This window comes from Notolepis coatsorum (genome assembly GCF_963971535.1).
Source record: "Notolepis coatsorum genome assembly, chromosome: 2".
Lineage (NCBI taxonomy): Eukaryota > Metazoa > Chordata > Actinopteri > Aulopiformes > Paralepididae > Notolepis > Notolepis coatsorum.
Genome location: NC_140166.1, coordinates 1374051 through 1388269, shown reverse-complemented (window position 1 = coordinate 1388269; position 14219 = coordinate 1374051). Strand labels below are relative to the sequence as shown.

Here is a 14219-nt window from a genome sequence, read left to right as displayed (position 1 = left end):
TTGTCCCTAAACTAAGGTCAGCCGTACACGCCTGTTTGTTGTCCCTAAACTAAGGTCAGTCCTACACGCCTGTTTGTTGTCCCTAAACTAAGGTCAGTCCTACACGCCTGTTTGTTGTCCCTAAACTAAGGTCAGTCCTAGACGCCCGTTTGTTGTCCCCTAAACTAAGGTCAGTCCTACACGCCTGTTTGTTGTCCCTAAACTAAGGTCAGTCCTACACGCCCGTTTGTTGTCCCCTAAACTAAGGTCAGTCCTACACGCCCGTTTGTTGTCCCTAAACTAAGGTCAGCCCTACATGCCTGTTTGTTGTCCCTAAACTAAGGTCAGCCCTACACGCCTGTTTGTTGTCCCTAAACTAAGGTCAGTCCTACACGCCTGTTTGTTGTCCCTAAACTAAGGTCAGCCCTACACGCCTGTTTGTTGTCCCTAAACTAAGGTCAGTCCTACACGCCTGTTTGTTGTCCCTAAACTAAGGTCAGCCCTACACGCCTGTTTGTTGTCCCTAAACTAAGGTCAGTCCTACACGCCTGTTTGTTGTCCCCTAAACTAAGGTCAGTCCTACACGCCTGTTTGTTGTCACCTAAACTAAGGTCAGCCCTACACGCCTGTTTGTTGTCCCCTAAACTAAGATGGCGGCGGTCTCGTGGCATCAGTGTCTTTGAGAATCTACAGACTACATTTACATTTACATTTAGTCATTTAGCTGACGCTTTTATCCAAAGCGACTTACAAGTTCTGTACGACAAGCCATCAGGAAGAGCACAACTCTATCAGCTGAGTAACAATGTTCATCAAAGTGTTGAGTGCTACAGTGTAGGTTAGTTTATTAGGACAAGTGCATGACAGTATGGTTAGTTAGGGTTAGATTTTTTTTTTTTTTTTTTTTTTTATTCAGATAATGGTTGAAGAAGTGAGTCTTTAGTCGACGGCGAAAGATTGGACGTGTTTCGGCTGTCCTAACTGGGGTGGGTAGTTCATTCCACCATTGTGGGGCAAGGACTGAGAATAGGCGACTTCTCTTTGATGACCCTCCCGGAGCTTGGATAGGAGTAGGTCTGAGGCGGCCAGAAGATGCAGAGCGTAGGGGTCTTGAGGGTGTGTAGTTAGAGACCATTGACCGGAGGTAGGCGGGAGCAGTTCCCTTTGCCGCACGGTATGCTAGGTCAAGGGCCTTGAAGCGGATTCGTGCAGCAATGGGGAGCCAGTGCAGGTCCCTAAGAAGTGGGGTGACATGGGCCGACTTCGGTAGGTTTGAGATCAGGCAGGCCGCTGCGTTCTGAATGAGTTGAAGAGGCTTAGTGGCAGTGGCCGGGAGGCCAGCGAGCAGTGCGTTGCAGTAGTCGAGGCGGGAGATGACTGTTGATTGGACGAGGAGTTGGGTGGCTTCTTTTGTCAGGAAGGGGCGTATCCTTCTGACGTTGCTCAGGAGGAATCGGCAGGTTCTGGTTGTCGCTGCGATGTGAGCAGAGAAGTTCAACTGGTCGTCGAGGACAACACCAAGGTTCTTGGCGGTCGGGGACGCGGTCACAGCTGCATTCTCGACTGTGATGGAAAGGTCGGTCAGGGGGGAGGATTTGGCCGGCAGGTGGAGCAATTCTGTTTTGCTTAGGTTCAGTTTGAGGTGGTTGGTCGTCATCCAGGCGGAGATGTCGGACAGACAGGCCGAGATCCGCTCAGAGACGTGGATATCTGAGGGAGGGAAGGAGAGGAAGAGTTGAGTATCGTCGGCATAACAGTGGTAGGAGAAGCCATGAGACGTGATAATGTTACCCAGTGATTTAGTGTAGAGGGAGAAGAGAAGGGGTCCTAAAACCGAGCCCTGGGGGACACCCGTCCGCAGGGGGCGGGTGGCCGACAGGGTCCCTCTCCATGACACTTGGTAGGAGCGGTCATTGAGGTATGATGACAACCATGTCAGCGCAGAGCCAGCCACTCCCATTCCTGCGAGGGCCGCGAGGAGGATCTGGTGGTTGACTGTGTCGAAGGCTGCAGATAGATCTAGGAGAATCAGGACAGAGGAGAGGCCTTTCGCTTTTGCTAAGTGAAGTGCCTCTGTGACCGCAATCAGTTCAGTTCAGCATCATGAGCTTCAGTTCAGCATCATGAGCTTCAGTTCAGCATCATGAGCTTCAGTTCAGCATCATGAGCTTCAGTTCAGCATCATGAGCTTCAGTTCAGCATCATGAGCTTCAGTTCAGTTCAGCATCATGAGCTTCAGTTCAGTTCAGCATCATGAGCTTCAGTTCAGCATCATGAGCTTCAGTTCAGTTCAGCATCATGAGCTTCAGTTCAGCATCATGAGCTTCAGTTCAGCATCATGAGCTTCAGTTCAGTTCAGCATCATGAGCTTCAGTTCAGTTCAGCATCATGAGCTTCAGTTCAGCATCATGAGCTTCAGTTCAGCATCATGAGCTTCAGTTCAGTTCAGTATCATGAGCTTCAGTTCAGCATCTATTTCTTTCTTTTTTCTCTTTTTCTTTTCCCCTTTGTTTCTTTTTCTCTCTTTTTTCTTCTTTTATCTTTTCTTTTTCCCCCTTTTTTCTCTTTTCTTTTAATTTTCTCTTTTTTTCTCTCTTTTTTTTCCTCTATTGTCCAACTCTTAGGGCGTTTTCACACCTGGCTCGTTTGGAGCTGTTGATCCGAAACCTGGAGCGTTTCCCCCCTATTTCGGTTCAGTTGGGCATATATGAACACATTATATAAGTCAAGATAGACTGCGCTCACAAAATATAACACTGGGTGCTGAAATCCCGTGGAGTATAATAGAAAAAGAAAGCAATACGCTTGGACCAGCACTCACAGATTTTGGTTATTTAATGGCAGCCTGAAACAAACATGTTTTGGAACAATTATGTTCCTTCCTCAGTGTTGATGGCTAGCAAATGTTCTCACCGACAATATTGTTTATATACCAAGCAAAGCAGGAAGTGACATCATCCACAGGTGTGTTGAGAGTTGCTATAAGGTCGAATTTGACCCAGGAAGTACTTTGATGCCAAGAGTCCATTCTTAAGTCGAAATTACCACAATGTACAAATAATAAATGTAGATATAAAATATATAAACATAAAATTGTTATACTAGAAACAAAAAACAAAAATAACATCTAGTATGTATGGCTAGATAGGTACACTCTAATGCCTTATTCATTTTAAATATAAACAATAAACATTGAACAAGAAACCCTTAGGTAAATAAGTCCGCCCTTTGGCGTAAAGTCAAAACTCTTTTTTTGAGCCTCATAATAAAGAGGAAAAAAGAGGAAAAAACTTTAGTCGAAATTACCACAATATACAAATGATAAATGTAGATATAAAATTTAAATTAAAATTGTTGTTATACTAGAAACAAAAAACAAAAATTAAAATAACAATAACATCTAGTATGTATGGCTAGATAGATACACTCTAATGCCTTATTCATTTTAAATATAAACAATAAAAAGTAAACAAGAAACCCTTGGGTAAATAAGTCCGCCATTAGGCGTAAAGTCAAACTCTTTTTTTGAGCCTCATAATAAAGAGGAAAAAAGAGGAAAAAACGACACCTGTTCGGTGTGTCTAAGGTTATTAGTCTTACAAATGGCTCTTTAAAATAGATCTATAGTCTAATCATTAATACTCCCTTGTATACTTAGATACTTGTTGCTTAAATAACCAAATGCCCTTATTTGTTGGGCTAAATGGATCTTACTCGTATTTAATGAACCAGGCTTACCCTCCATACATCTTTCTAAGGATACTAAAACTAATAATCGGCCTTAATGGGAAAAGTATTTAAAGGAAGCAGGTCAAAACGTTTTCTTCATTCATCCCTCTTGGTTCTATACAGTTAAAGAGGTGAATATAATAACACTCCCTTTGCAAAAGTAGCTTATGCCTGTCACCTCCCCTGGCGGGCCTATGTATTAACTCTAGACCCATATAACGGAGATCTTTGACCGCATGCTTGCAAGTATTGAAGTGTCTAGCTACCGCAGATTTGACATCTGAATTTCTGATTGAACACTTATGTTCACTGATTCTTAATTTGAATGGTCTCGTTGTTTTGCCTACATATGAAAAATCACAAGGACATTTCAGCAGGTATACTATGTTGGAGGAATTGCAGGTAATATGTCCTTTAACCGATATCCGTTTGCCCGTTTTTGGGTGTGTATAACTTTTGTCTTTGATCATCCCTTGGCAATGTACACAAGATTGACAGGGAAAATTCCCATCAGGGATGTTAGACATAAAGTGAGTCGGTTTTATTATGGGAAAATCCGTTTTCACAAGCAGATTTGAGAGATTCGCTTGTCTTTTGTAGTAGTAATTGGGCGAATGTTGAAACGCCGTTCCAATTAGAGGATCCGACTGTAAAATATGCCAGTATTTATTAACAATGGTACGTATGTCTCTAGTAATCGGGCTGTAAGTAGACACAAAGGCTACTTTATCAGAGTGTACCTTATTCTTCTTAGGGGCCAGTAACGAGGATCTGTCAATCTGCTGTGTTTTGTGCAGCCTTAGCTGTTAAAATATCACTGTATCCTCTGTCGTGAAAATTCTCCCGTAGGGTTTCGGCTTGGGCCTTGAATCTGACCTCCGTGTCACAGATTCTCTTATACCGGAGTATTTGGCTGAAAGGTAGACTATTTTTTAAAGCCGGGGTATGGTAGCTAGAGAAATGGAGAAACGAGTTTCTGTCTGTCTCTTTTTTGAAGACCTCTGTATGTAATGAAGTCCCACTTGGGGCTTTGTTGATTAAGACGTCCAAAAAGGGTAGCGATTGCAAATCAAACTTCAAAGTAAATTTTATCGTTAATCTACAAGAGTTGAGATATTCAAGGAAGTCATGAAGCTCAGACGATGTACCTGACCAAATAAAGAATAGGTCATCTATATAGCGCATTTAGGATTTGACGTGTTTCTCAAACAGGTTATTTTTAAAAACATGTTCTAGTTCAAATTTGGACATAAAAAGATTATCTAGGTTCACTGCGGCTGGCGAGCCCATGCCGAGTCCTCTGTTCTGCAAATAATATGTATCTTGAAATCTAAAGTAATTCCTCGTAAGCACTAGATCGGCTAGTCTAACTAGTGCGTCTGTGGAGGGGAGTGATTCTGCTCTCGAGTTTAAATAAAAACTCAATGCGTCTAACGCATCAGCATGTGGAATGCTAGGGTACAGGCTGACTACATCCATTGTAACAAGAAAGTCTGTGGGACTAATATTACAGGCCAGAAGCCCACTCAGGAAGGAAGTAGTGTCTTTTAAATACCCGCGTTGTGAAGAGGCCAAATCCTTAATATGTGCGTCTATATATTGCGAAATTTTCTCTGTGGCAGAGCCTATGCCGGAGACTATAGGTCTACCTGGAGGGTTAACTAGATCTTTGTGGATCTTGGGTAAGGTGTAAATGATAGGCGTAATTGGGTGCTCTACAAACATAAATTTAAATTCATTTTCAGTGATTACTTCAGCTAATCTGAGGCTTTTTAGGACTGTTTTAATTTCCGTAGAAAATCGGAACACTGGATCTGAATTTAACTGGGTATTAGGGCTGACCTTCGAAGCTTTTTTTGGCAATCGAAGCTTCGGGGCCGAGCTTCGATTTTAATTCGAAGCTTCAAAAATAAATAAAAATAAAAATAAGAAAAAAAAAAATTTTAATTTTTTTTTTTATTTAATTTTTTTTAATTTTTTTTTGTATCTTATGTTGTGGGACTTGTACAGCACTTTCGTAAACGTTGTTTTTAAATGTGCTCTATAAATAAAGTGGGTTGGATTAATTAATTAAGTAGCCCCTTTCGTGACTGACGCATCCAACAAGGTTTCACTCGGCTGTGTGATTTAATTCAAGGTGGATCGCTGTTGTCGTTTGAACAACTTCAGATTTCATGGGAACTACCAATCCCCCAAATCAAGAATGTTTAAGATGAATGAAGTAAGATTTTGATTATTTGAAATATGGCCTGTGTAGACTAAACTATGCACAGAATTATGTCAGTCTACAAGGTCCGGATTCTACATGGTCCGGCAATGTAGACCTTGTAGACTCCACTACAGACCAATTATCAGTGAATGTTCATGCATTTTTAAGAAGGGCAACTTCCACAAAAAAACAAAGAACTCACCAAAACATCTCAGTAGCACCTTATCTAAATGTTATATTTCATATATGGAGATTCATATTTATTTATGTATTGCATGCATTTCTACATTTTATTTCCTATTTTGTTTATTCATCCCAGTATCTTTCTTTCTTATGTGTGGAATTCTACAAGGTGCGCGCACACACACACACACACACACACACACACACACACTTACATTTAGTCATTTAGCTGACGCTTTTATCCAAAGCGACTTACAAGTTCTGTACGACAAGACAGCAAGAAGGGTACAACTCTATCAGCTGAGTAACAATGTTCATCAAAGTGTTGCGTGTTACAGTGTAGGTTAGTTTATTAGGACAAGTGCATGACAGTAAGGTTAGTCACGGTTAGATTTTTTTTTTTTTTTTTTATCATTTCAGATAATGGTTGAAGAAGTGAGTCTTTAGTCGACGGCGAAAGATTGGATGGGATTCGGCTGTCCTAATTGAATTTTTTTTTTTTGATTTAACTTCGATTTTTTTTTAATGTTCGAAGCTTGTGCCATCGAATCGAACGTTCGAAGCTTCGAAGCAGGGGAGGAAATTAGGCCACTTTACTGGCCAAATGCTAGTATTTTTTACGTTTGGCTGGTAAAAAAAATCAGATACCCGCCAGTTGGCTGGTAAGCCAAAAAGTTAGTTTCCTCCCCTGCTGGCGAGTATACAAAAAAATTAAACATTCTGCAATCACTGCACTGGCAAACGGTGCGCGTCTTCTGAGTGTTCGCTTTAGTTGACAGTGCCACGAGAGCACTGCACAAGACCACCCGCGGACATATAATGTTTAATAAACGTTTGCGCAGTACTGGCCAACCCGCGGACATATAATAATAAAAGTCCCGCGGTACTAGGCTAGCCATCAGGAGCACTCGCAAACAGATAACGTTAAACACAGCAGAAGATGGAAAACAGACAGACTGACCAACGGGGAACTGCATCCAACCCTAGTACAACCCTTGAGTATAAGTTACTAAGGACACATTTAAATCACAGAGGTGTAATGTTAGTCTACTGGAACTGTATACAGTGGTTAGCTTCTAGTTAGCGTTTTAGCTATAGCTGCTTGCTAGCTAACGTTAGCCCCGTGTGCTCAAAGCAGCCAGCTAGGTGTATCTGTTATGACTATAATGTTTCCAAAAAAGGACCGGACTACGACGTAAGGTTAGACATTTTATTTCATGCTCAAAAGCCCCTGGCTTGCACATCGCAGTCACGAAAGGGGCTAGCTCAACCAGTGCACTGTGCACAACAGCAGACCAACCCAACTGACGTTACCACAACACTTGACGGTACTTCACAGCACTGTCGTAAGACCACCGTGCTGTCTTAAAGGCACAGTGTGCCTACCCAGATGCATACACAACATTGACGCGGCTTGACATACAAAGAAGTAATTATCACAATTAGCGATTTTTTTTGTCTGGTAAAAAATCTGTTTGGCTGGTAAAAAAAATCAGATACTCGCCAGTTGGCTGGTAAGCCAAAAAGTTAGTTTCCTCCCCTACTTCGAAGCATTTAAGACAGCCCTACTGGGTATACACCTCCATGTCATTCAATTGTCTCATAATCTCAGTCACATACGAACTCTTATTTTGGAGAACTATTCCTGCACCTTTGTCCACTTTTCTAAAAATTAAATCGTCTTTTTCCATGAGTTCCTTGAGCGCTCTCGACTCTGATTCCAGTAAATTGGGGTAAAGCTGGGCCTTGTGGCTGGTATCACATAAATTCATGACCTCATTCTGTACCAGTCTACAAAAAGTATCCACTGAAGGTGGGTTAAGATGGGGTACAAACAAGCTGCGTGGCTTAAATACTTTACTAGTAGGCAAAGAGTGGGTATCGGGCTCTGTTTCTGCATCCACAACCACATTTTCTGGCACGTTTATGTTAGTAACATATTGGATTCTGTTAACTATCCCTCTGGCATAAAAGGCTTTCAACTTAATATTGCGAAAAAAACTTAGGGGGCGCACTGAAATTATGGCAAGGGTTATTAGCCCCCTAACTTTTTTGATTGCAAAGTCTGACATTGACCCCCTTTTCAGGAGTTGACCTAGAGCCCACCAAGGTCATGCATATCAAGTTTGGTCAATGTCAGACCTTGCAATACACTGTAAGGCACTGTAAGGCTACGGATCTGCCTCACTTCCAGTGATGAAGCTAAGCTATGCTAACGGAGCGTCTATTCCCAAAGCTAAATGCACGCACAGAGACAAAAAAGGTATGTATCTTCTTGTCTAACTCCAGGGAAGATGTTAAATAAGCTAATTTCCCAAAATGTTGGAGTTCCCCTTTAAAGCATTAATTTTGACAGCCCTAGAATGAACCCTTTCACTGCGACAATACAGAAGGTTAGCCCATCATTGATGATGCTAATGATGGAGCATCGCCGTCGGTTGTGTGATACTGTAGTAAAGGGCTAACCTTCTGTATTGTCACAGTGAAAGGGTTAATCTAGTATTCATCTGAATTAACTTACTGTTTTGAATCTAGTGTTCATCTGAATTAACTTACTGTTTCGGATCAAGTGGACATGGTATTCTCCTTTTTGTGTTTCCCTCCTCCTAAAGAAGAGAAAACGAAATTGATTGATTGATTGAAAACTTTTATTAACAGATTGCAGAATGGGTACAGTACAGTACAGTTCAATACATACAATTGTTAAGGGGATGCAGACCAGAGAAAGACTTTCGTCTTGTTTACATCAGGGTCCCCCATTTTCAATTCATAGTGACATTTATGACATACATGACATACAGATATACAAATCTAATCTAAGGCCTAACAAAATTAATAGTTGGTTTCAGGTTTGATTTGATTTTATTTTATTTTATTGATGGATTAAAAACACACAACAAGGATCCAAAGGATAACATGAGAAAGAGTAAAACCCTTATTTCCGTCATGGTCCCAGGGCTGTTAGGCCACAACAAAAAACACGACAATAACACAACACTCATACATTTAAAACATTATAAGACTAACCTATCGCTAAAATTGTATACCCCACAATAACTAAAAACTGATTGGAAACCCATTCAAACTATAGGGGGCTATTCTTCTATTCTGTCCATGAGCCACTTCCTTACGCTTCTCTTGAAGCTGTGGAGGCTCGAGCTCTGTTTGATGGGGATAGGCAGCTTGTTCCAATCCTGGGCTCCAGAGAAAGTAAGGGAGCACTGGCCCAGTTTGGATCAGAAAGAAGCAGGCTTCAGGTTTGCTATGCTTGCTCTAGTTCTGTGGTTGTGGGATTCGTTGACCGGGGTGAAGTAGTTCTGGAGGTATCTAGGGGACCTTTGGTTTATGATATTGTGCACTATGTTCAGTCTGAGCTGGGTAACTCTGGCCTCCACAGGAAGCCAGTTTAGCTCCTGGAAGTGACTCCTCCCTATGTGGGTGCGAGGGCCAAGACCCATTACCACCCTTACTAGCTTATTTTGGGAAACCTGAAGCTTCTTTTTTATGTTCACTGTCAGGCCCTCGAACCACGATACGCTACCATAGTCAAAGTGGCAGAGTACTAGGCTATTTGCTAATAGCCTGAGGCTATCTCTGCCAAGGAGGTTGGCTTTCCTAGCTAGGTACCTGGTGCGGGCGTTGACTTTGCCCAGTACTTGGGAGGCCATAGCCTCCCCATCTAGGCTCCCGTCTATCATACAGCCTAGATACTTCGCTTTTTTTTGCTGTTTTAGGGTTACAGCTCCTAGCTGGATATTAAACTCCCGTGCTTTCCTGAGCTTGGGCTTGGAGGCTAATAATACTGCCTCTGTTTTACCTAGGTGAAGAGAAAGCCTGTTGTCCGAAAGCCACCTGCTGACCCCTGCAAGTTCTTCACCTAGCATCTGTTCTAGTGTGTTCTGATCCTTGTGTGAGACTAGCAGGGCTGAGTCGTCTGCAAATAAAAACAAGTTACATGAGCATGCTGCTGACATGTCATTTATGTACAGTAAAAAAAGGATGGTTGTCAGTTTGGCCATGGGTAGGTAGGGAATTTATTTTATTTTATTTTATTCTTTCCCACGGCGACTATGGATAGGGAATTTCTTTATTTAATTAAAATGTTCACAACAACATGGATGCATGTACTCTGCCAGCATGTTTAATATCCATAATACTAAATGTTTGACTAAGATTTCTATGAAACTTTATTCTAAAAAAAATATATATATTGGCCCAGTTTGGATCGGAAAGAAGCAGGCTTCAGGTTTGCTATGCTTGCTCTAGTTCTGTGGTTGTGGGATTCGTTGACCGGGGTGAAGTAGTTCTGGAGGTATCTAGGGGACCTTTGGTTTATAATATTGTGCACTATGTTCAGTCTGAGCTGGGTAACTAAATCGGCAGGGTCGGTCGGCAACCTGAAACCAACTATTAATTTTGTTAGGCCTAATCATCTAATCTAGGGGTGTAACGGTACACACAAACCGCGGTACGTACCTCGGTTTTGAAATTACGGTTCAGTACGGGTTTTCAGTACAGTGGGGGGAAAGTTTGGCTTTCCATGTTCCACTCAGGGGTGATGTAGTGTGCAGTAACTAATTGTACTTGTAGGGCTATCAACGAATATTCTATATTGAAATTAATAATCGATTTGTTAAATATTTCTTTTTTAAATAATTATATTAGATTGTGAAAAAAACAGCCCCCGGTGGGCGGTCGTTAGTGGTTAACATACCGTTGTATTCGTTCGGTACACAGCCGTACTGCACCTTAGGTCCAGTACTCGGTTTGGAACGGATACATGTACCTTTACACCCCTAATCTAATCTAATCATGACATTTATGACATACATGACATACAGATATAATAATCTAATCTAATAATCTAATCTAATCATGACATATAAAACATACAGATATTAGGCTTGGGCGGTATGACGGTATTACAGTATACCAGGGTATTTCGAGATCCCGCCGGTATGATTCTCAATACCGTGACGTCACAGACTGCTATTACCCTGACACGGAGTTGATTGTAGTGCACAGCACGCGCCAGCAGCCTGGCTATCATTCCGGGAGCTAACGTCGGGACCTGGCTGATGCTGGCTAACTAACGTGGCTAACGTTCCGGGAGCTAACGTCGGGACCTGGCTGATGCTGGCTAACTAACGTGGCTATCATTCCGGGAGCTAACGTCGGGACCTGGCTGATGCTGGCTAACTAACGTGGCTATCATTCCGGGAGCTAACGTCGGGACCTGGCTGATGCTGGCTAACTAACGTGGCTAACGTTCTGAGAGCTAACGTCTGGACCTGGCTGATGCTGGCTAACTAACGTGGCTAACGTTCTGAGAGCTAACGTCTGGACCTGGCTGATGCTGGCTAACTAACGTGGCTAACGTTCTGAGAGCTAACGTCGGAACCTGGCTGATGCTGGCTAACTAACGTGGCTAACGTTCTGAGAGCTAACGTCGGGACCTGGCTGATGCTGGCTAACTAACGTGGCTAACGTTCTGAGAGCTAACGTCGGGACCTGGCTGATGCTGGCTAACTAACGTGGCTAGCATTCTGAGAGCTAACGTCTGGACCTGGCTGATGCTGGCTAACTAACGTGGCTAACGTTCTGAGAGCTAACGTCAGGACCTGGCTGATGCTGGCTAACTAACGTGGCTAACGTTCTGAGAGCTAACGTCTGGACCTGGCTGATGCTGGCTAACTAACGTGGCTAACGTTCTGAGAGCTAACGTCTGGACCTGGCTGATGCTGGCTAACTAACGTGGCTAACGTTCTGAGAGCTAACGTCGGGACCTGGCTGATGCTGGCTAACTAACGTGGCTAACGTTCTGAGAGCTAATGGGACCTGGCTGATGCTGGCTAACTAACGTGGCTAACGTTCTGAGAGCTAATGGGACCTGGCTGATGCTGGCTAACTAACGTGGCTAACGTTCTGAGAGCTAACGGGACCTGGCTGATGCTGGCTAACTAACGTGGCTAACGTTCTGAGAGCTAACGGGACCTGGCTGATGCTGGCTAACTAACATGGCTATCGTTCCGTGATTTGTTTACTTGGTAACACGGGGTGCTAAGGAAGTGCACTTTTAGGTTGAGAGAACGGCCCTAATGTCAACGTGTTTCAATATAAGCGTTATGTATGGTGATAACGAGTATATTGTTAGCTCCGCCCCCCCCCCCCCCCCCCCCCCCCCGCTGATGAAAAAAAGGATACCGCCCAAGCCTAACAGATATACAGTACTGTAACATTTGTGACATACAAGATATGCAAATATACAGTACTGTTAAACAGAGATCCTAACAGTAAATATATACATACGAGGGGGAGAGAACTGTACATTAGGAGGGGGTGGGTGGTTGGGTGGGAGGGTGTTCGGACATTTACAGGGGCCAGTTTCTAATTGCAGTCTCCCATAGGTGCTCTTTGAGAGCGGTTTTGAAAGTGGGTAGTGATTAGTAGGGATGCACCGATATGAAAATTGGCCACCGATACCGATTGTTCAACTAACACTATCGGCCGATACCGATATTTGTATATAAGTATTTGTATTTTTTTTTAATGAAACTACTGTATATTTGTATGTGTATGTTTGTATTTGTAGGCCTCTTTACTTACTTAAAAAAAGGAAACATCAAGAAATATGTTTATGGTATCACTATCTCTCTCCCAGTATCGTCTGGCGGCCTGCAGAGGGATACTATTTTCTCAACCAGAGCTTTCAACCAATGCAATGGAACCATTCTGGCGGCCTGCAGCGGGATACTATTCTCTCAACCAGAGCTTTCAACCAATGCAATAGAACCATTTTGATTGACAGTCGATTCGGCCAATTACCCCACACCGCTAGCACCCACCTCCTGCTGTTCTTACCACCAATCGGCAAGCGTTTATTCATTTTCTACTTCGGGGCATGCCGCCATTGATCTGCTTGCGAGAATGCGAGTCAAACTCAGAACCACAACAAGCTAATACGTTAGCTGCCCGGCAGTGCCCGCCGACCAGCGCACTCCACAGGATGGCCAAACGAGACACAATGATTTTACTGCAACAAATGTTATAATAAAACAAAGCCTTTCTATACATTTGTCTGGTTGAAAACTTTATTAACAGATTGCAGAATGTGTAGTTGGGTACGGAATGAGCAACGGAATGGAACCGAGCTATGAACGGCTTGCTTGCTATCTTCGGGTAAATACTATGCTGATGTAATTGAACGTGTAACTAACTATATAACGTTAATGCCACAAAACGAATGTTTGCGTCATTTTAACAGCAGATACTTTCTTAAATGCCATCCTCCCGACAGAGCGGTGTTGATGGGGAGTAGGCTTGGGCGGTATCCTTATTTTCAAACCGGCAAACCTTTATGTTATAATACCCCGGTGCACGGTATGACTTTCATTTTCATCAGCGGGGGGGGGGGGGTTACGTGTTACCAAGTAAACAAATCATCGTCAGCTCTCAGAATGGTAGTCCCGCACCGGTAGAAGCCTGCACCGTTTTAGCGTTAGCATCTAGCCTATAGCCATGGCAGACTATTTGATTCCTTAAGGCATGTGTCAAACTCACGGCCCGCGGGCCAAATCCGGCCCGCCACGTCATTTGATGTGGCCCCCCAAGAGCTCAGGTAAAAAAAAATAAAAAAATTTACATTAATTGATTTATTTTTTTGAGTACAGTTACAGTTGTGTGTTCATGCAGACACATGATAGCAATTTCATTACGAATTGAAAATGGGGGACCCTGATGTAAACAAGTCGAAAGTCTTTCTCTGGTCTGCATCCCCTTAACAATTGTGTGTATTGAGCTGTACTGTACTGTACCCATTCTGCAATCTGTTAATTAAAGTTAATTATACTATCTTCCATTAGTTGGATGTATGGCCTCTGCAAGGTTGTGTGCAGCCATTTGTTTTTGTAACATCTGCTACATCTGTCCCACGTGTTCTTTGCAGCTCACAGTTGTTAGTTCTGCCCCTCTTGACTGTGACAAAAAGGTTTTGAACAAACTTAATGTCATAGCTTGTATTTGATGATATTCTTCTTTGTTATTTACTTGAATGGTTTGATCATTGATTGGTGGAGTAATATGGGGTTCTGATAAACTAAAATTATTTGTTAAAATAACA

At 42.7% G+C, this 14219-nt stretch overlaps 1 protein-coding gene across 2 annotated transcripts in view; it reads right to left on the bottom strand.

The window, feature by feature from the left end:
* Positions 1 to 14219, bottom strand: part of trmt13 (tRNA methyltransferase 13 homolog) — a 91292-nt gene that overhangs the window by 65931 nt on the left and 11142 nt on the right. For both annotated transcript variants that reach the window (XM_084307855.1, XM_084307856.1), the window contains exon 2: positions 8657 to 8706. In XM_084307855.1, coding sequence (XP_084163981.1) covers positions 8657 to 8706 — 50 coding nt within the window. The remainder of the gene's footprint in view (positions 1 to 8656; positions 8707 to 14219) is intronic.